General features: G+C 35.6%; 1 protein-coding gene across 1 annotated transcript in view; it reads left to right on the top strand.

Annotated features, from left to right (window-relative positions):
* Window positions 1-24401, top strand: part of LOC132563399 (sodium- and chloride-dependent taurine transporter-like) — a 38362-nt gene that overhangs the window by 8846 nt on the left and 5115 nt on the right. Inside the window, exons 2-11 of the mRNA XM_060228165.1 lie at window positions 1265-1542; window positions 10391-10522; window positions 10754-11078; window positions 14649-14781; window positions 15261-15395; window positions 21003-21106; window positions 21213-21337; window positions 21831-21943; window positions 22274-22411; window positions 22778-22877. Of these exons, the coding sequence (XP_060084148.1) occupies window positions 1281-1542; window positions 10391-10522; window positions 10754-11078; window positions 14649-14781; window positions 15261-15395; window positions 21003-21106; window positions 21213-21337; window positions 21831-21943; window positions 22274-22411; window positions 22778-22877 (1567 nt within the window). The 5' untranslated portion in view covers window positions 1265-1280. The remainder of the gene's footprint in view (window positions 1-1264; window positions 1543-10390; window positions 10523-10753; window positions 11079-14648; window positions 14782-15260; window positions 15396-21002; window positions 21107-21212; window positions 21338-21830; window positions 21944-22273; window positions 22412-22777; window positions 22878-24401) is intronic.

The following is a 24401-nucleotide window of genomic DNA, read 5'->3' as shown; positions in this document are numbered from 1 at the left end:
CGAACTCGACCTATGAAATTGGTATTATTTAGTCACCTTTCTGGAAAGTACTCGTGTATAATCACGTGTTTGCTTGTGACATGTACAGATTATTCTGTTTATGTTTATTTATACCCGATGTTTTGCACAAACAACCACGCGTATATACACAATGTAAACATAAGTGAAACATAAGGCATCATGATCCTGGAATATACGTACTTATGTACTCAGCGTCGTGGATGAACGTGTTTCGTGTCATTCATCTGCGCCGGCAGTTTCTCCACTGCTCCAGCTACAGGACAGTTTGTAGTTTGGAACTTGTCTACACTCATTATTACACACTAAAGTAACACTACACTTATGCCACTGCACCCTTCATCTCCCCCGCTAATCTTTGCACCTGTAAACGCAATATGTGAAGAAAGCATATAGTTATGTAAATAATAATGTATTTCCACACCGTAATTAAATTTAAATATTAAAAAATCACTGTCTTTAGTGTTTGTTGATATTCCTGAATACCTGTATTTTTACATGCTTTGAATACCATTTGCTTGACAATGTTTACATATTTAAATGCATGCTGGTATCGATTTCCACTGAAGTATGTGATATAATTACATCTCCCACCATTATACAATGTCACTGAACCACTATCGTGTGATACCTGGTGGAAAATTTCAAAAAGAAAATTATGGTTAAAAATTTTAAAACATGTGCACACCAGTGGAGTGCTGTAGGTACAAGCAGTGCAAATGGTTCTTACAATATGTCGTTGCATGGTCAACTTAGACCAATGGAAAAAGAACCCGCCAGGTTGATCATTGATGACTGATATTTTTGTTGGCTTTTAGAACCGATCAACTATAGTTTTTTTAAATATATGATATTTAGTTTGATGTTTGCCGATTTTATTTTAGTTTTAAAATAATGGCGATAAGCTAACTGAAATGCAGTAACTCCATATTCATGACCATGTTAGTATGAATGCCGGCCATGTTGGCGTGTTGCTAGGATACGCAGGTTGTATCAATTGTTCTATATTTAAATCCTAAGCAAAAGAACAATATGAACGATTAATTTATCGCTACACCATTGACACTGAAATAACAGAAACATGTTCGTGAGACACAGAATATCTGTTATATATAGACACAATTCCTATGTTCGCTACGTCAGAGGGATTATTCACAGCCTCTTAAGCTAGTGTGTGTCTTATTTTACTGAAATATATTCAATTTATTTGAAGTTCAAAATGAATATAATTTATTTGTATTTGTAGACATTGAATCTTCAAAATGACCTCACCAGATGAACGAGAAAATTATAAACTGGAACAAGAACACTTAACGAATGGACATCGAGAACATGGATGCTGCCCTGACGCGATCTCTTCGGATACATCCGGATCTTCCACAGAAAGCGACAACCCCAAAAAGGAGTTGTACCAACGGGAGGTTTGGACCCGGAAAATTGACTTTCTGTTGGCCTGTGTTGGATTTTCTGTCGGTCTTGGAAATGTCTGGAGATTCCCTTTCCTGTGTTATAAGAACGGTGGAGGTAAGTCAAAGACTTGAATCAAATATACTGTATGGAGAATTTCCCCCATGAACTACTCACCAGTCTTGGAATGGGACAAAGTAATTACAATTGTATTTATGTCAAAAATGTTTCAGAACACTGTAATGTTACAGAAAGTAAAGAAAAAAGGAAGTTTTAAAAACCAATAAAAACTGTTTTAGCAATATTTCAATAAATTCCGCAACTTGATTACAACCAACATCTTAGATCAACAATCATTCATGACCTTTCGTTGATAAATAGCTCAGAGAGAATGGCTTCACATTTAATTACAGCTTTTCATCTTGAAATACTTAAGAAAAGTAACAGTATATTGTCATCGTTATCTTTTATGATATCTATTTATATATATTTTTATTGAATTGTAAGAAGATGGACCACAGTTAGAAGTATTCCAAAAAAATATTTGTTAACGGTTTGATGAACACACAATATTACGGAAGGTCATTTTGTATAAAAATAACAAACGGACTCTGCCTACAACAAATAAATACAACAACATCACATAAAGCACTTGGTTAATACATAGACAAAACATTCCCAGCAGATAGTTATTAGGGTGACAGGGCCTAGATCTAGTTTTAACAATGTATTTGCTAATTCTTAAACAGACAATGTATACTGGAATTTAAATGTTTCAAAATGATGGCTATATTTCTTAACTATGAAGTATTAATATAGTTAAGTAAGTACAATAACATTCAAAGTACAATGGACTTTTAAATAAACAAAGGAAGATTCATATATACACTAATGCTACAAAACCCCATTACTGTGTTTCTTCCATTTTAGTCTTCAGGTAAAATTTACGCTAGCATGAATCAAAGACGTTCAAAATAAAACTGATGAAATCATTGAGATCATTTGAGTTTGATCAAACATACTAAATGTCTACTCCCTCAAGCAATACTCATGTTGTATCCTATCTCTATTACTTCAGCCCTTCATACACAAATATTTTACAGTCTGTGTGGAATTCAGTTAATCGTTACACAACATAAATATAGGTCATGGAACCTATCTTGAATGCACATACCTATAAGTGATGTGAATTAGGTAGGTAAATTTGATTTTTAAATCCTAAACTTAGACATGTGAACATTTTCATTATACGACATGTTATGGTCAGGGTGTTTTGTAGACGTCCAGGGTGGTCTAGGGTACCGTCTGTCGGTAATCCATCGCCACAGAATGCAATTACGTAACGTCACGCTTTTCCTGTTTGTATCCATTAAGTCTATAACCAGCAATTAAATTTCTGCCGGCTTTCGCCCCTATTACTAAGTCAGATTGTAGGGTTCAATAACAAAATGTCTATGGTATGACCTTCAGTTAAGCAAGTTAACCTGTCAACCGAATCTTCCTTTGATAAGTTTCCTATTGAAAGGCTGGATTTCTGAGCATCAAATTGTCTAGTAAAAGAGTGCATCCATGAATGTCACGGTGCCAAGAACATGCCAGAAACGAAGGGAGGAGTCTTTTGATCTCGCTGTAGAATGTTTGTTCGACACTGCCACTTATCCGTCACTTCCTTGCCAACCAACGCCGGCTATTTATACAAATTAGATAAACACCTAATGTCAGAAATGTATTCGAGGTCTTCAGTCGCTAAACATAGACGTAACTGCCGGTCCGTGTACTTTTTGATAACATTTATGTGTGCTTATTATCGGATTTTTTACGGTGAAGAATTTAAAAACAGATGTGGATCCAAGTAGACAGTAAATCCTTCCGATTGGAATAAATGTCTGGTAATCAACCAAAATCGACATCCACTTATTTTCTGTGGAGGTTTGTTTTCAGAAAAAGTCAATAAATTTCACCGTATAGGTCTGCTCTTTGTATATTTAATGAGGGAGCTGTAAACTACCCAGCCTCTGTTTTATATAGTGTGATTTTCACACCAAGGACAGAGAAGGCAAATTTTCATCAGAAACAAAACACATTGCAAAAATGATCAACAAGACTTATTTGTTATAGGTTTCGAATTCTATAACACGTCTTCTGTAAGCAGCTTATATTACAACCGTATACCGTAGACTGTAGATATGAGACACGCAATTGTCGCTCTCTCTGAACATGCGACGGCGATTTGTGTCCTCGTGGCATTGTTTTGATTCCGGTCCAAATCTTGTTGTTGATTGCCAACATGTTTTATCCGAAATAATTCTAATTTAAGAGCATCAAGATACATAGGTATATTGGCAGATATCTGATATGTTATCGAGAAAGGTCGACTGTTCGGAACTTGCGATGCTTTGTGATCGCCATATTGTCATACATTTGGACGAAAGCACACATACATGTATTATACGGATACATAGTCTTGGTTCACTGTGATGTGTTGTTTTCTAAAACTAGTGTCCGAGAACATATGTCAGTTCATGTGATGTTTTTATCATAACAAACATGGAAAGTGGTCATGTTCACAATTTTAAAATTTCGAATATTTTTTGTTATTCAAACATGTTAGTTTGTTTACGATAATAAACATTCTGGGATAGCCCTACGCTTAACTTTCCATCCATTTCAAATTTGCTATCTCCACCAAAGGTATTTTGGGTAACCAAATTATATGGATTTTCGTTGTATTGCATGAAGTATTCCTCACATATTAGTAACCGAAAATAACAAACCACGTGACTCGCATCGTTATGGCGATGTTGCCCTATACCAAGTACAGTAGTGTTATCGTTAGAAAGAGGCAATGGCTTCTTAGTTTGTTAATGCCACGGAAAATCGATAAGATTGTCGTCTGCTAAAGTGTCGAATTCTGTCTAGAACGGATTTCCATTGATAGCAGTACTGATGTAAGAGCTTATTTACATTTAGAAGCAATACAAACACAGGTATTCTGTTATTGTGATAACTAACAGGTTATGCTCATATTAGCGTTACGTTGTTGGTTTAGCTATGGTGTTATTTTTCCGCTGGCAAAGACCTTATTGTGTTTTGGTATTTCATCGATGACCCGAAAGGAGTGTCGGGTTGGCCCGATGTCGACATAGCACGAACAACATGACTGGCTTTAATTAGTCGTCAAACAGTCCAGCACACATTCAAAATGGAATGAAAAACGCTTGTAGAATAGGCATATTGCCAAAGATTGAAAATGTAATCTCGGTATACATGTGCTTCTTTCATTCTACCAGAGCGTGATCAGTAAATATCCTGTGACGAGCATGTGCAAATGATATGTCCTTTGATGATACATTTAGACAAAGAGTATCAATGTCATTCTAGTGAAAACACGAAGTAAATGGCTTATCAAGTACTATCCATAGACACACAAAAAAGCATAATCTGTATTTAGAATCTAGTTATCTGGTTATTTTCCTATCTCATCTTACTAAGACAAAGACAATAAGGTATAGTTTCCATATGCTCTTGCTACACATCAGTATTTGTAAATACTTTTATGATCCCTTCCTAATGATTTTTTTCTTTAAGCAATCCATCAATGCCATCATCAAGCAATATTAGTAAATATTCTTTTTGTCAATTCTTTATTTAATTATACTGTTCGAAGTAGTGTGAACACACGAACAGCCGCCGGTTAACATGAGAAAAGCATGCCGTGCGGAGGTGACCGCGGTGTGTTGTTTTCTGACTGCTTACATTGATCTTCATCTCTACCAGCTGTGTGAGGGTCTAATGCACTTGGAGGATATCAGATGAGTTAGGCATGACCATGCGTTTTCGCACAAGACATCATACTTACTAATAACAAAAACTAACAACGATTTATAGTCACCAATTCGTATGAAATCCTTGTTTATGTAATATATCAAAATGCGGGAAGGCCCAGTAGTATCATTTCACCTCTAGTGACCCCCTAGAGTGGCCACAGACTACACGCGTGAACTCAGATACAGGATAGCCATTTTCGTGTCTTAGTATAGAGTATCGGGAGAAGAAGGTAAAACGTATGTGACGTCTGGTGCTATCGCAGCCCAGCTGTCTCCGTATTGTAGTGTATGTCGACAAATAGTCCCTGTATCACGTTAGTACACAACATACACTCCTATCAAGATAGCCGAACAACAATTTCTAAGCTGGATAACTACGGATTTGTTTTTACACATTTTACACGTGGAAGGCAAACATATAATTGTGCGAAATATCTCCAGTATCATAGGTTCAAGATAAGTATACTAAGGAGCAGATTTTCCCTAGTTTAACCTTTAAAAAGAGAAATTTATTATAGAGCGGAATTGTTAGCAAGTCTGAACGAAATTTCTCCCACATCACCGATAAAAGCAAACCTCGTAATCATCATGTTGTGGTAACGCTGGATATCGTGTGTTTTGTTCATTGACATTAGGCCTAACGAACATCTGGACAGAAATCGAACTCTGCTTATAAAATTATATATTTTTTTTGAAATTCAAACCAAAACTGTATTATATATTTTGAAACTGAATAATGATATAGATATAGATGTTTACATTTTTACTGTAATGTGTGTTAATATTTCGGTCTGTATTCTCAGACATTGATTTACTTTATGTAAACAAATACGACATCAACATACTCTGCAGGAATTACGCTTCACTCCTGTTTGGACGAGGACCTATAAAAGTATGACCTCCCATTGAAGTATTCAGTTAAGTTAAAACTATGACACGTGTAAAAAGGATCAAAAGGATATTAAGAATTAAGTTGTAAGAGTCATCAACGCATTTATAAGTCATCGCCATTGTTGCAATGTCAAGCATAGCTTCAGTACAGTCAGCGTCGATGGTTTTATGACAACACAGTCAGCTGGAAACGTCATACTATTTGATGCTGAAATAGTTTCCATTGCCACCGCAGTACTCATTTCTCAAATAGTGTAAACGGTAATAAAATTGAGAAAATGGATGAAGAGTTTGACATAATTATTACATGATGATAATTATGACGATTACAACAGAAGAGATAATAAAGTTTGAAATAAGTGTTTATGACATGAACTTTCGGGATATTTTTTTCACCAGGCTATCAAGTTCTCGTCACAGAAACGTTAAAAAAACTCCGAATGATCCATTTTAACATTCAAAATGTTCTTGGCGAATATTTTTATCATCTTGGTGTCTAAAACAAACCAGGATGGCATTATGAATATTTTAATGTATGTGGTAATTTATTAAAGCTTTCAGACTGGACATCAAGAAATTCTAGTCTGTGCATAGTGTGTGATATGTCATTACCGCTGTCATTTCTGGTTACCTGTGCAAACTTGGTAATTCCAACGTCGTACTTTATACGCCGATTTATTCGATTTTTTTTTTTCTGTAGGTAGAAAGATAATCGGATCTCGACTGAGAGAACGATTATATGATGATTAATGTGGGTGATTTAGGCTTTGTGATTGCCAGCCCGTCTTACAGAAGACGCCGACAGAGGCAAGCATTGTACTCGTTACACTGCACTAAGCACGCACTCGCATACAATTAAATCAACAAAGAGGAGTCATACATTTTATTGATAGCCAGTAGACCAACGAAGAATACTTGTTAAATTCTGGATAGTCTTTCATGGAATATATTGGCAATAAAGAAGAAAAACACACAAAAAATACACTTACAACAACAACAACCCTTAAAACATGTAATTTCAAACAGATATTCCTTTAAGAGAGATAACTGAATGTAAATTGAGTGTCATAAGATTTATGACATGCTCGGCGAAATGCTGATGGAGTTATTAAAGGGTGGCTATAAATTTCATAACAATGTAGGTGATTCGCATCATTTGTGTGTTATTATAGATATCAAATGATAACACACTCGTGTCACATTCACTATTTGTAATTATAAGCGTTATTGAGCTTTTGAACTATTGGTATTTGGATAAAGTTCTGTTCGTCCTGGTTACTTTAATGATCCTTCTCTAGATTCCTTTTGGTGCATCACTTCAATATTATTGAAAATTTTAGGTCAAATCGCACACCATATCATATTTGTATACCTAAACAAGTGGTAACATGATCACTATTGATCGTAAAGATAAGTCATATGTAAGTAAAACATGGATAAACTAACTAGGCTTCGAAGTAAAGCCCCGTATCACAAATGATAATAAAGCCCCGCATTGGACAGTCTACTAGATACGTTTGTCATTTGTCAAGATAAGTGGCGTGTTTTGTTTCGTATTTTGTTACGATCCTATGATATGAACAGCCATTGTGAGAGGAGTGTGGAATAACGATCCGAGTATTTGCCCCATTTAATTTGTTAGTTGTGTTTTAAACATATCTATTAAATCAAGTGCGATACTTCGAAATTAGTACTACAACTTGTAAACAAACACTTCAGAACATACGTGAACTTTGTGTACAATCTGAGTGATATCAGCAAACAAAAATCTAATAATTGATATAATGGTTGTCCTAAACGTTACATGTTTGTAATACATATTATTTGAAAATAGCACAGTAAATGTCAACGACAGAACGAACAAAAACGTGCTTCTAGCGTACAAATAAGTGCATCACTGTGCTTTTTAATAAACACTTATCAAATTACTAATTGATTTGCTGACGTCATTATTGTGAAGTTATTACTAAGATGTATTGCATAATGATCTCGTAACAAGCTTTTTAAAACCATAAACCGTGATCAGCAACAATACCTCAAGCCTCCTTTTGATGTCTGTAAGAGGTCATTACAGATGTATCCACAATTATCAATAAAAAAATCGCCCTCAAAATCACTATACCACTATTTACAGCATGTGAATGCAGTTTGGCGGTGTTTTAGTTAATTCATGACATGTTCCGGACATTAGGGATACATAGAGACTTCCGTTCTTTTTCTGTAACATGGAGCCTGACATTTACATTTCAATATACCAATACAGTTGCATGTTACTTGCGCAAACAAGCCCTCACCTTGACAGACATGTCAGTCAATAGGAATGAATTATGTACAAAGCTGACAGTAAAATTGTTTTCGTTGATGCTATGTTTGGCTTAGTAAATGTGTTCGGTAATGTACACATCGGGTCTCCATCAACAGGTCATTGATGTTGTTGTAGTTTCATTTCCTTCGCTTTTTAGCTTTTGATGTGGAAACTGAAATTGAATGACTTGTATAAGCATTTTTTGTCTACAAAAGTAAGAAATGGCCGCTTGTAATGCTTCTATGTTGTTCTGCTCATATACTTTCTACTTTAGTAAATGGAAAAATCTATGCATCATCAATGCACAAAATGTCAAATTATTTCATATGTTTTTAATTATTAATTACTCTGCAGCTATATGTCTGCTTTTGAAACAGTTACTGATGTGAGGCGCTTGGTGTGAAGAAAATGTCCATGTTTCACTAACGTTTTTAGCACTTGATGAAGACGATGTAAAAATATGCACTTATCTAGTTACCTGAACTGACGATTTACCCAGGCAGTTTACTAACCAAATAAACAGTTCTAACGAAATATAAGTGACAACCAAACTGAAATATGAAAAATCAAGAAATAAGATCTGAATTAGACTGTGGAAAATAGACCAGTGAAGCTGTTATCAATGTTGATCTCACATAGCGAGCTTTCTACAGCACAAAAGTGACATAAACGACATATTTCAGGGCCATAGTGACGCCCTTGTGTCGACTCAGAACTCTTGCTTTGTTTGAGACATTGTAAATTATGAAACATCTGGTTCAGATAAGCACATAGTAGTATTGACATAGTAAAATACACACGTGTTCGGCAGTGTCGGACGACAGTCGTTTTTTTATTGGAATAGTTTGGGATTTAATATCCTGTGGATTCCATGCAACGACAAAATAATAAACGCCCATTTCCACATGTATCTGACATTTCAAAACAAGAGAAATGAAAAAAAAAAAATTATATCGGTCAGGTAAACTCTTGGTGCGTGTTGAAAAACTCTTGACATTATTCCCTGTCGGAGTAGGAGTAACACGTGGACGTAATTCTCTGTCCGTGTAGGAGTAACACGTGATCTGGAGAAGCACAGTTCTGAACGATTGGTTTCCAGATCAATCAGATGCTTTCTTTCAAAATGTTTCGTGTTTGTTTCCTTCAGTGGGTAGATGTCTAAATGATACCACAATGTGACAAGTCTTATTATGTTTAATGGTTGACACAAGTAGTTTATTTTAACAATTTGATTCATTTTGGTCACCGCAAGGATCACAAATCGTATCATTGTTATGGTCACAATAAAGATGAATTACATTTAAAACCCCAAGTAGAAACATACTGGACAATAGTTCCCTTGGTAATTAACAGCATTGTCATCTAAACAAATTGAGCATGAAAGACATGTAAATTAATATCACTGAAACTTAACGTATGATATAACTTACTTTGACCAAGATTTACATCGATGAACCAAAAGATACTCACTCTCTTCCGGAACACCTGGTCTTATTCTCCTTGACTTTCTTATGAGCCTCCGTGTAAATCTATCTTTCGTCCAAATTTTGCCCTAGTTGTATTATGAGTTTGGATTATGATAATGTTGACATGTTGGTATTTTCTTCTTTTTCTTATTAAAGAACAAATGACGGGCACATCCGTTAAATCTACGATGACGTCTCTTTTTATAAAGTCTTTACAGGATACAGTAAACAATCCTGTTATGTAAGAATGTATAAATTATCAAAAGAAGTTTCTTTTCGGATACAAAAATTCAACGAACAGTGAATTCGCGAGAAATGGGCTCTATGAAAAACGTATTCCTAATGGTCATACAACAGGAAATATTTTATCATGCACATTTGATACAAGGGATTTTCATATCCAGTTGTGGTATTTTTTATCATGTATTTGATACATAGGGTTGTTTTAAACAGTTAGGGTATATTTTATGTTGCAGGTGCGTTTTTGATACCGTATTTCATAGCTGTTTTACTGGGAGGAATACCAACGTTTTTCCTCGAAGTAAGCCTTGGCCAGTTCATGTCTGAAGGAGGTGTAGGGTGCTGGAAGATCGCTCCATTGTTTCAAGGTTAGTTTGTTATCCATACCTCAGGATACAGTGGAGTCAAATGTTAACATTCTATATCATACTTGGAATATTTGTCTTCATAGATTTTGTATGGTATCATGAGATATGACTTATAGAATATCTATTGATCCTAAAAAGTTCTCTACACCCAAGTAGTCCGACTATACCGGAATACAGTTTATTAGGTGTCATTTTTGGTATCCTGATTAACATATTTGTTTGTCCATGCAGGTATTGGGTACGCATGCGCCATTATCGTTTTTTTGCTGAACTGCGAGTACAACATCATCCTAACTTGGGCTTTGTACTACCTTTTCTCATCGTTTACGGCTGTCCTTCCGTGGTCACATGGCGATAACGAATGGAATTCCCCTGAATGCAGACAAATGTACTCTGAACAGCCCACTAACTCCTCTACAGTCAATCTGACCGGCATAACCACCACCGTCGCCACATTTGTGACCAGACTGGTCGACAACGTCTCTTATCTAACGGACAATACTACCATGGAGACTGCCAAACCACCAGCGTGCGACCCCGTTACAGAGTTTTGGGAGTAAGTAGGGTTTTCATCCTTAAGTGACGGAGATGTTCTTCCGGCGACGTTAACTGTACATCATGTATGCTTTTTTTGAAGATTTGTTACAGGTTTTCCCTCTCCGGACAACGCCCTCCCAAACCCTTCAACGACTTGCCCGCGACATTGTACGGTAACTTAGAGCCTTCCATTATATAGACACCTATCAGCAAACATGCCCGCCCTAACAGACCTTTCCTTGTATCATCAGCCGAAATTAGCCCATCCTTCAACATTTGCAAGAAATCCAACGCAAATCTTAATGCGTTTGATAAAGAAGAGCTATATCGTAGACATTTGGGAAAAATCAAATCAATACAAAAAAGAATCATTAGCCGGCCCTATTCCCCTTTCCCTTTTTTCTAGAAATTTTATGGGATTAAGAATTAGTTGAACTGATAGAAATGAGATAGAGTGTGATGAGTTTAAAGTGGATAAGCTGTAGACAGACTATGATTCAATGCCTGTGATTTCTCTTTCAATTTTAAGCATGCAATTGTGTGTTACGTCATTACCTGTTGGTTAATGCTGCTCAACATTGGTCGACTAAATATGCCTACACCTATCCTTAATGGAAATATATTTGAGTTAAGCATTGTCACAGTGAAGATTGTATGTTTTGATTTTGAAGACATGTTTCCTAGAAATAAGGAAGCAGGAAGCATCATAATAATGGTTAGATTTATAAAAGCTTACAAAAGTGTTATGCAAAACTCAAAACTGTTTTCATTTTGGAGATGTGTTCGATTACTCAACATTCATGTGAAGTTCATCTTAAGCTGGAGGTAACTAATGTGTAATCGTATAAATGCATTTAGCTGACAAATCACAATGATAGTTAGATCAGTAACGATAAAAAAGTGCAAAATCGATCATTTTCCTGTTCTCTGGTAAGCTCGTTGTTATCATACGAACTAGGATCACTGGCTTGATTGGAATATTTTCTGTATTCTGCTGAATAATCCTCTGAGGAAGATTTTTGAAGCGGAATTTTGTCAGCTAAATGCCAATGAATATTAATGTGTGAGCATATGAAGTGTTTTATTCTTTAACTGAAGTAAGCCCAATAAATATTATGTTATCTATCCAGGAATTTCTGAGGACATATCATAAGCTCACATACTAATAACTCATTCAGTGCCACGTGATTAAACGTTGACTTTAATCTCAAAGATAAATAAATTGAAATTGAATTGATGGATAACGAAAAAATTAACAATGATAATTATCTGAATGTACTTTGATATCGTTCTATCTTTATCCACGTTTTATTCCCAGTTGAATAGTCCAGGCAGATACAAGCTGTCCACGAATTTCGCACCTGCTAACGATCATTCTGTTTCTTTTCACCAGGTCGTTTCCACCCATGAAGTTGTCGCTGAATCAATGAGATCTAAACATTTCTTATTCATGTGTGTGCATTTTGATAATTTCCACCACTTATTCACTTTCTGAGACATAACCAATTATATAGTCGTTTAACTGAAATTTCAAAAAGATTTTATGTTTAAATAAATGATTTCATAAAAAGACATAATACACATGAGGGTGACAGTAAATGTATACTTAAAACCTGTAAGTATATGGTTATGTCGAAGAAACCTTTTATACAAAGCAATTTATGGAAAGTCATGAAATGATTTAAATCCTCACAAATGTACCCGCAACATCATAAAGTCCTTTACCCATAGGTGCATGAAAATTGGATTAAATAATAATATTGCGTATTTCAGGTTTTTCTGTAAACATCTAGACGAAACATGCATTGCTTTGTATTGTATGACTTCATGTTAAAGTTATTTATATGGAAATGACGTAGTGCTATTTGATATGTATCACACATTTATAGTTATCTTGTATATAGTACTATGCAAGTGTCTCTCCTGCCCTGGCGCCGACCCTGGTATAGCTTATAGAAGTTATATGTTGATATATGCACATTGCAGTTCCAATTCTGTGGCATTACTAAGACGATAGCATTATGTGTTACTAGCAATAAGTAAGGAAAGTGGATTTCAGTAAAAACTGATGGTTGATTGCACAAAACATTTACACACTAATATATTTTTGATTATGCAATACCTTGTAAACAAAATGTTTTGGTGAAAATAATTTGCGAGTAATGTTTACATAAAAGGAATGACCATCACTCGCCGTTGACTCGTTGAATAATTAATGTCTCTTTGGCTAGTGGTGTATGCGAAACTGTGAACATCTGCCTCCTAAAATAGAACTCACCATGACGGTGAAGCCGTAGCCATAGCTACGTTGTCAAGGAAAATAACCACATTAGGGAAAATTTCCATCACACAGAAACCATACAGTGCAGTCCGCGGCAGTTTTTGTCTGATAGACACAATAATTATAGCTTATAAACAACCAATCCCTTTCTTCATCGTTTTTCCTGAAGGGTGAAACGAAAAACGAAGGAATGAAACGTTATTTATGTTTTTCATTCGAATCTATATAAACTATATTTGACAAATTATTTATTGAAAACAAAAAGTATTCAGACGTTTCAACAAAAATGCATAAAGCTTATATGTAACAAATGTAATGTGCATGACGTTTTAATACAAGTGTTTTTGAGTTAAACTTCAGATGGCCCTGAGTTTTTAATACCCCAAATTAAATCAAATCATTCTACTGGAATGTTGTAATAACATAATGCATCCTCCTGATTGCTGTTCTTTCAAACAAATTTTTGTAATCGATCGAATTAATTATTCGCATTTTCTCTCTTTTTCCATGCAACAATCTTGATACGTTCCAAGCTTACTAGTCTAGTTCTTGTCCCCGATACAGAAGGAGATGAGTTTGAAAGCCACATCTTAAGACGTTGTGCTAAAAAATGATACTGTTGCCAAATGTGTATATTTGGTGAAAGTTGTAAGCATTAGATTGTAGCTGGAAAACTTGTAAAACACCCATAAATAATTTCTGTTGCGTTTTACTTTACTGTGAATAGCCTGCCTTGCGAGATTGTGGTTAGCACACTGGTCTCCTCCGCACATCTTCTGTATGCTTTTAGTCAAGACGGGCTATCGATTGACGGTTATCAGACTGTCTAGTTTTATGCATGCTAGAATTCTTTGGAATTTCTCTTGTGGGAAATTGAATATTAGAAATGGTAAGTGGAAAGCTTGTTGACTTTCCAGACCCATATCCTTTGTTTCTCCATTGCACCTGCTTCATGTCGGCGCCAGTAAGGATTGAAACTTAATTTTGAGCAGCATTAACCACAGGTTTTCAAAATTTAATGAAAAATAGAATACAGATTTTATATAATGGTATTTATACACCTTCAAGTAACAAATATTACCAACTAAGGCTTAAAAAACTATTCTGCCACGTCATTTCCGGTTTGCACAGTCTCATTCTGGCAAAACTGATTGACTAGAAAGTGGTAAGTGTCAATGATTGGACGACCTAACACCTCGTGGCACACGTTGTTTGATTCATGATATGCAATAGCCAGGATCACATCGCATGAGTTTCTCTTTGCGACGTGAAATGGTTCCAATACTCTATCGCCTAAACTTTCTACAGGCGGAAAGTCCTGCAGCTCTCCGACGGGGTGGACCACCCTGGCAACATCAAGTGGGACCTCGCCCTGTGCCTCTTACTAGCATGGATCATCATCTATTTCTGCATATGGAAAGGCATTAAATCATCCGGAAAGGTGATATTTCGGGCTGAGGCATACGACCCTGAATTAGAGGGAAGCAACCCAGCCTCATATTTTAAAATTTAGATTTAAAAAAGAAAAGAAAAAAAATCCTATTTAGCACTCGATCAGTCCAAGGAGGGTTACTCATCCAACAGGTCCTATCAACGCTTAAAGGATATCTTCTAAATAAAGCCCCGAGGATCCCGTCCTAACCACTTTCTTTGCACAGCTCAACGTGGGATCTTGACTGCAAATTGTAGTTGCCTTTCGCTATAAATTTCAGATGTTAAAAATAAAACAGTTAAGCTGAAACATAGGAATCATTTGATTCATCGTCCAGATTTATAAATGTAAATGTTTATGAGTAAGTGAACCTGCACTCATTTGTAGTCTGCATTTGGTCTGCCCAGCTCACGTTCAGCGTTATGCATTCTCCCTGTATGATTGGTACTTGGTTGTATACTTACCTATCCATTCCCGTTCCCGTGCAGGTGATGTACTTCACGGCCACCAGCCCCTACGTGCTCATGTTCGTCTTGCTTATTCGTGGTGTCACACTGGATGGAGCTATTGACGGAATACGTTACTACCTGATCCCTGACTGGGAGAGGCTCCAGGACCCGCAGGTATGCCAAATAATTTCACTATCGGGCATGCGAATGCCAATAAAATTTTAGCTTTGTTCAGTTCAGGGAAGATGGACACAGGAAAGTTTTTTTCTGTCCTTTAATTAGAATTTGAATTATCTATATATATGGACGCCTGAAGGCGCCATTGCGCAAAGTCCATTCGTCTGATGTTTCTTTGAACGACTCCCCAAAAGTCGATTTGCTTAGGTACATTATCTTTTGTAATAGCGCTCTAGAGGCAACGCATGAAAAAAGTTTGCCAAAGACAATGACCTTAAACCTGTATTAAGTTGACATGGGGTAATTTGTTATACCACTAAAAACACTTGCCTCACGTAACCTTAGAATCTTAATACCTAGCGCAACGTTTACTAGCATTAGGTAGCAATTACATTAAAGACGTTGAACCATATTAAAGTTAGCTAGATTTGATTATTTGCTCAACTAATTTATCCAGAAGCTTGATGAGATCAGATCAAACAGCAATGGCTTCTCCCCATATCGTGAACAGGGTAATCGGTGGGTGGAATGTTCAAAGTAGTTTGGTGATACCATGTGCTTCAAAAATTTTTTAGACAAATTTTCTAGTTCCACACTCATGGTTACAAAGGTCATGTGTTTGAAACCGTTCATAAATGTCCCCTTAATAAGGCAGATTTGCTTAGTTTGAGAAATGCTCTTGCCCGTATTGAAACAAACACTAGTTTCTCTCTCAGTTGTACCCATTTAATTTAAACATAATGACTGACAGGTGACATAATGGCTGACAGGTGACCATCTTGTTATTGGTGAAGGAATATTTTTCAGGCATATTGTGTATGTTTCTCTCTGTTCCTTGTGTCCATTCAATTTTGAGTCCGATGAGTAGTTATTCCCGTCTAATTTTGAGACTGATCAGTGAACAAATGACTAACAGGCGACCATCTTGAATTAGAAATTTGAACATTGTTATCGCTATTTCTTAAGCAAAATGCCGCAGGTATGTTTCTCAAACTCCCTGCGTATGTTCCCCGTGGTCCTTAGTTGTGCCCATTTAATGTTTCAACAAATCACTGAAAGACACGAGTCAACAAGAAACCATGTCGGAATATGACAATTGCTGATTGTTTGAGAACTACTTGACAATCAGTTCTCAAAATCGATATATATATTTCTGATGGTCCCTAGTTGTGCCAATTTAATTTTGCGACTATGAATGAAAAAATTATTTGACAACTGATATTCGTTATCGATTTTTTTTTTTGTGGAATACTAGAGGGATATTTCTCGAACTTAATTTATAGATTTCTCAGTCCCTAGTTTGCCTGTTTAATTTTGAGTCTGACATGTGAAACTAAATGGTCGACAGACGGCCACCTTGTATGTTAAACTTTGAAATTATCGTTATTGTTATTTCTAGAGAAGTACAGAAGATATATTTGTCAAACTTGTGTGTATGTTCCCTATGGTCCGACGTTTTACCCATTTAATGTTGCTACTGATCAGTGAAAAATGACAGACAGACGACCAAAGTGGCTTTGATAGCTGACGTTTGTTATCGCTGTTTCAGGAGAACCACATGAACGATATTTCTTGATTTTGTACATATTCAATCGTGTGTCTTCTCAAGAAAACAAAAAATGGCTGACTCCAGACCCTAATGGAGTTTGATAGTTAATGTTTGTTGTCACTATTTCTCAGAAAATTCGTTTTAACTATTTTTCTTATATTTTATCTATAATGTTCCTATGTTTTCAAATTATTAAGAAGAAGAGAGTAACAAGGAAAAGGTAGAGAAATGATCAGTTTGCATAAAGCAATAAAGATCATTCAATGATGGCGCCAATCCCACTGTGGTATTTTATTCACCTTCAAGCTTTGGTTCATGATATACTGCAGTATTTTATTCTTGCTATCTTTTTTGTCAATCTTGTTGTGTCAGTTTACGGTATTGAAATCTGTTGTTTCAAATCCATGGAATTTAGCCATGAAAAAACGTGTATCAAAGATCGATTAAAGAAGCTCGGCTTTACCCCTTCTCGGAGGTCAGTGTTATTACCGGTATTTGCATTGAAGTAAACTAAGCAAGGGTTAGCATCAACCCCTTAGTTTACAGAGTTATTGTCCTTTGTTGAATGTTGGTGTTCGGAGCAAACCTTTTCATTTAAGTTTGGATATGGAACATACTAAAATGATGCGCAGTGTACCAAATTCAGTGTCCGAAAACCCCTTAGGGAATTATTGCCTTTAAAAGTTGTTTTTGGGGAGCATTTATTAGTTTCACTGATGCTCATTTTTGTAATAAAAGAAAATGGCGTTATAGTCATTCATTAATTCCTTTTCTTTAACTACATGAAAGAGTCTTGATAAATAAAATCCGTTCTTGAGTAGAAAAAGAGCATGTCTGTACTTCACTGCATGTCGTAAGAGGCGACTAGTTGTCTGAGTATTCTAGAATAAGGTTTGCCTTACATCGTCTGCTAAAGGGATATGCCCACAAACTGTAAATTTCTAGCTGTTCTGTACGTTTTAAGAACTCTTTATTATGATTGTTCGATGTGTTGTCAACATCGAAAAATCTTTCCTGTGGTCAACTCAGTTCGTTCAAACAAACTTGATTTAAATACCCTGGTCAATTCAAATTTCGACCACCAAAATAGAGCTAGAAGTACTGCGTCAATACAAGGAAAAACAATATCTGAAGTTTGAATCTGTGCAGCAAATAGATACGGAAATTCATGAAACATTACATGTAGCTATATAATCATACTGATTGAGATCCAACAAGTCATGATATTTGTTTACAGTGCATTGCGTAAATGCTATCGTGTTATGACGCAATCAGGGTCGGGATCATGCTGGATCTAGCTGAATTTCTACAAATTAGATAGCATAAATGTTTTGTGTTGGATTGCGGTGTACGATTTTCTCTTAATTATTATCTTGAATATTCCTTGAAAGTATAAGGGGATTCTAGAATGTTTAGGAGAATCAGGAATATTCTCCTTTGCCTTCTGATGAAGGGACATTGAGGAGATAGGATATGATAACTTCCTGTCCTGTCTGCTTTTTCAGTGCCTTCGGTGCTCATTTGTTGGCAGTTTCTCTAAAAAAAATCCCAGTTTGTGTATCGCTTCTTTTGGATACTCAACCTTTCAATTATTAACGTCGATCTTTCTGATCTTTGTTGTGTAGCAAGAAAACTTATGCTATCATTTTACAATGTGTTATATGTGCATGTTACGATGTTAAAAGCCTGTTGCGAAATGAAAAAAAACATTGGACTGCGGACGAAGCCCGTTAAAATTCTTATTTTTAAAAAGTCCAGTCAGAATAACTTTATTACATTGGTAATGCATGAACATGGTTTAATCAGGAAATCATGGCCACGAGACAATTGTGTGATATATTGTTCAAGTGCATTCATTGGATTGATTCTGATGTATCTGGTGTTTTCATACCTCGTCTGAATGCGATGTTGCACATTAATGTTAGGTTCGTAGTCTCAAGGGGACTCAGCCATTTTATTTCCGTAGTGACAACGTTCATCAGTGTATGAGTACAATGGTCTCAAAAAGGCGTTAGTCGGGTCAGAATCTGTCTGAAATGTATCGATTTTCCATAAACTCAGCGCGAACGCGATTCAAGATTATTTGAGATTAGGAAAAACAAATTTGATGGGGCGCGCCGATTTGGGTTGTCGTCTATACGAGTCGTTGGTATGGAAACCAATCAATTGCGGTTAAGATGCGATGGTAACAAAAGCTGATGTCAGGCTGCACTGATCCCCATCAATCGCAGTATAGTGTTTATGCTAAATATAACGGATACAGCTCTTCGGTAGCCCCCGCAATGCTAGTGTAGAAGTTATTAGGATGAAACATGGCGGATAACGGATAAAGAATGTTGACTCACACCGATTCAATGTAAGGGTATATTCATAATCTTACCATCACGGCGAAGTGCCGTGAATCCCATCTCTGGTTCGATTTTCAACCCACATGAGTTATATAAGTTCACACTTCTCAAATTATGAGGTCAAAAACAGTGTCGCCGTTACATATATGAAACTCGGGTGTTAGCTTTGAACATATTTCAGTTCAGACTAAGAACGTCATCCGGACTTCACCACATTTACAAATTTGGTTTCATGCCGTCTTGTGTTTAAACAAGGTCATCATGACAACATATAGACCATCCCTGAAAATTTCTAAAACCAAACGTACAAAAACTCTTATCTCGCCAAATGTCTCTTACTGACTTTACAGTTCATGAATAATAATCATTCTAGTGACTTACAACGTACAGACATCTGTATAAATTTAAATATAAATAAGGCAAATAAAAATACGACGTACAGACATAATTAAAAATGTAAGTATAATTGATGTAATATAAATATACTAGGTATAATCATATCTATCATGTAAAAAAAAATCTGCTATGTGCAGCCATATGTATAAATTTATATCTAAAGATTGCACATAAATAAAGAATATATAGACATATGTATACATGTAAATAAGACATGAAAATCCGCAGTATACAGGCATGTGTAAATATACATTTCAATAAAGCATACACATCTAAAATGTACAAAAAATCTGTATAAACGTAATTATAAATAAGTCATATAAATATACATTGTACAGACATCTGTATAAATGTAAATTTAAATAAGATATATAAATATACATTGTACAGACATCTGTATAAACGTAAATTTAAATAAGATATATAAATATACATTGTACAGACATCTGTATAAACGTAAATTTAAATAAGATATATAAATATACATTGTACAGACATCTGTATAAACGTAAATATAAATAAGTCATATAAATATACAATGTATAGACATACATATACATGTAAATAAGACATGTATGTATATATATGTATATAGACATTACTTGAAAAGGCTTCTGAATCTACGATGTGCATTAATATTTATATGAAAGACCTCTATTCATCTAAGTAATTTATTGCCGTGTATGAATGATTTTTGTCTCCTGAAAGATAGACAGCTGTTACTTTTTCGACGGCGGTGGCATATTTAACATTTCATTATTGCATCACAAAATCTAACTGAAACCAAACTTTGTATATACTTGGGTCACAGAGTGTACATCCCAGTGCATCTGTCACTTATAAAATACCTACCACATTTTGCGGTGGAGGATCTCTGAGATATGAGAAGCTGAATGTTTTGCGTTAAGCTCAGTTTCTCATAAATCGCAAGTGCATGTCCAGTCATCTGGTATTTATTTTTCATGCCTTTCACTAACCACTCTCTGAGACTTGATTGCCTCTGCGAATTGTATATGTTAGTGAATCGTCACATTCCAAAACTTTATAAACATTACATTAATTTTCTACCATTCAACCTTCAGTCACTCTATACAGTACTAGATCACATACAACCACAAGGGTATATCCCCCTTAAACTAAATGTAGAAACTGATGTTAGTTGAAAATCAACATCCTTTGAAATCGCTAAACGCAGCAATTAATAATAATGCGAAAAATTGAAATATGCAATGAAATATGGAAAATGTGATGAAATTTTGTTCTCTGTGATGAATTACCGTACATTTTTTTTCTAATTTCATTTTGCTACAGGTGTGGGTGGACGCAGGAACTCAAATATTCTTCAGCTACTCCATCAGTTTGGGAACTCTAACAGCCTTGGGAAGTTACAACAGATTCCATCACAATTCTTTTAGGTAAAAAATTACATGCATTTGGTTTTTTGCATCACACCTTCATAAATTTTTTCTGACCTATTGAGGAATAGCATAAGATCATGAGGAAAATGTGTGTATTTTGCAGGGACAGCATTGGCTTTGCTGCAGTCAACAGCTTCACAAGCGTGTTGGCGGGATTTGTTATATTTTCCGTCTTGGGTTTCATGGCTAAACAGCAAGGCACGACTGTGGATAAGGTTGCCGAATCCGGTGAGCAAGATATCTCCAATTCAAGAGAGACAACTCTCTGGCAGTAAAAACATACACAATACTATTTTGTGTATTATTATGATATGGTCGAAAATATAATTCGGCAGAATTAAGTATAAGAACGGTTACTTTTTCGATAACTGTGCTCATAACAAAACATATTTCAAATTTGTTTTACATACACCATACAGTGCCATAGGTTTTGAATAGTGAAGAAGCGTTTTATGTCATTCAAGCTTCAGAAAGGATTTGAGCAGTGTTTTGTGTATACCTTATGTATCTTCTCATTCCAGTAGAATAGCAACGATAATTTAATAAAAGCACAATCACCGTCTACATTTTTATTTTAATCTCATTACGAAACATTCGGAACCGTGCAAGTCATTGCTAGTAAGCCATGAACAAGCTGCTAAGAATGAAAATAAAATAAAATTGGGTTTTTTAGCACATATGTACAGTACATAAATTCATGTGTTTTTTAATTATTATTTAGGACCTGGATTGGCGTTCATCGCATACCCGGAGGCAGTCAGACAGATGCCAGTCGCGCCCCTTTGGGCTGTTCTTTTCTTTGCAATGGTACTGTTGTTGGGTCTAGATAGTCAGGTATGTAAATATTAAATGACAATGTCAATAAGTCATTTCCCTTTTATTCTTAATGTGGCCTTAATATGTCTTATGAGCCTGGGGAAGATAACAACGTCTTTGTGAATCCACTCGGTAAATGTGGAAAGAAAATTAAAGCTGCGTTTTCGAAATTAAACATTTTAACCAAACCTTGTCCATCCTAAGATTGTTATGATATGCTTTAACGAAAACTAAATGGGAAAATGGAGCAATATCTGAATTAGATATATGGACCAAATCCAGAATATGATTTGTTATCTTTGAAATTTCTTTGAAATCTCACTAATTTCATCATGATTCTGTTTACAGTTTGTAGGTGTGGAAGGTTTTGTGACCGCCGTAGTGGACGGTTATCCACAACATCTAAGGGTCGGTCGGAGGAGAGAAATATTTATTGCCATTGTTTGTGTTATATGTTTCTTCATCGGCTTGTCCATGGTGACAGAGGTAAGAAAACGACGTACTTTGTTTGCATGTACTCAATCATTATCTCAAGGGTTATAGTGCTTTTGTTAGACATTATTACTTATGGTGCATACATAGTGTAGCATAGGGGGATGGGGAAGGGATTTACCAGTTTTTGAATAGGGAAATACTAGGGATGGGAATTCTACTTATACGCGATAGGCGCAATATGGGGAGTCTGGTACGCTATAGATAATGGCGTATTGGCGCAGTGGTACACAATATCGTTAAATACTAATCTGCTCTGTGCGGAAATGCTAGCGGACTATTAGGCGAACATAGAATAAAAGATAAAGATACATGAAATATTTATGTTGTGTTTAACTAAAGGATGACTCCGTCCCACAGGGCGGAATGTATGTATTTCAGTTATTCGACTACTACTCTGCGAGCCGAATTGTTCTCGTTGTTGCCTTCTTCGAGTGCATCGTGGTAGCTTACATCTACGGTATGTTGTACCCCTAGGAGATTCATTTGGTTAAAACAATGTGTGTGGCATGCCAAAGAAATAAAGCAACATTCTTACTATTCAAAAACAGCTTTCCAAAAGCAATATTTGAATTCTTTGAAAATTCAATGAGTGTTAAGAAATACCATCTTAAGTCAAAATACTAATATCAGCTTTTGTTCTGTTGTATTGATGACAACAAAGCATTAACCACATGGATCTCCCAAACAATGACGGCACCATCTATTTTTGGCCCCAAAACAATTCCCCATTTCGCCTGCCGTCGTGCCTGTTAGGTTCCTCTTTGTTTACCCATTTCGCCTATAGACAAGTGAGCCTCTCAGGGTTAGTATTAACACGGAAACAATTGAGCCAAGAATGTTCCAAAGAACCCAATTTCTGCAGAATTTGATGTACTAACGACGAACATGGGTAGCCATTGCTTTACTAACTACAATTAGGACTCTTTTACCTAATTATATCACAGTGTTGATTGGCACAATATTGATTTTTTTATTATCATTTACACGCTGTCATGAAGTGCCTAATACTTTGGATTTTCGCCTCCAGAGTTTGTAAAGCCGATTCACATATTGTCTGATAATTCTAAACTCCTATTACAGTCTACACTTAATACTCCCTTAATCATACAACTGCTACTGCTACTGGACTTAATGCGTATTAAATTTATATTGAACGAGACGTTTTACAGTGGATGAAACTTTCTTTGTAATAAAATTGACATTTCTTTCTAATTAACTATGCTATTTTTGTACTGGTTATTGCACAGATAATTGACGAGGTGTAATTACTCAGGATAAAAAGGTTTTTTTTTCTTAAATACACGCGGTGTATAATCAGTGAAACGTTTAAATGGATGTTTAGATTCTCCCTATAATATCCATCGGTAATAACGCCACTCGGTACAGGCCAGTGCTGTCTGTGTTGTTGCTATTGTTAAGTATGTTCGAACTTCAGTAATGTTGACTGAATGGCCGCACCACTTTGATTCAGCGGGGGTAACCCATGCATTGAACATGTTACCCCTAAGGGAACTGGTGAAAAGCTGTTTTATCCACCCAACTAATGTTAACTCGCACTTGCTAAATATCACCTTGACATTATTTAAATTTATGACGTCGTTGGCTTGATGGATTATCATCATTATTCATTTACTAATAAATCTAATGATTTCTGTAAATATGTAATTATAACGTATGGTATCATTCAATTGCAATTTCATGTAATCAGTAAACTACGTTCCTATTTTTCATTTTATTTTATTTTTTTTTTGTGTGTTTGGGAGAAATTTGAAAACCTAACATGACTTTATACATATCTCTGTGTGCATATTATATGTTTATGTGTGCATTTTTTTATGAACACAATTACAATAAAGTTTGTACTGAACTACTCGTTTCTTCATGTTATGCAACATCATGCTTCTTACGGTTTTGAATTAGTTTTGTATCGGATAAATAGGGAAACACATTTGTAATAAGTACTACATTTAGCTACTGTACA

This window comes from Ylistrum balloti, unplaced genomic scaffold, assembly GCF_031769215.1.
Source record: "Ylistrum balloti isolate Yb309-2 unplaced genomic scaffold, AGI_CSIRO_Ybal_v1 Utg369674, whole genome shotgun sequence".
In the NCBI taxonomy this organism is placed as follows: domain Eukaryota; kingdom Metazoa; phylum Mollusca; class Bivalvia; order Pectinida; family Pectinidae; genus Ylistrum; species Ylistrum balloti.
The sequence above is the reverse complement of the archived record's forward strand: the minus strand, read 5'-3'. Positions and strand labels throughout refer to the sequence as shown.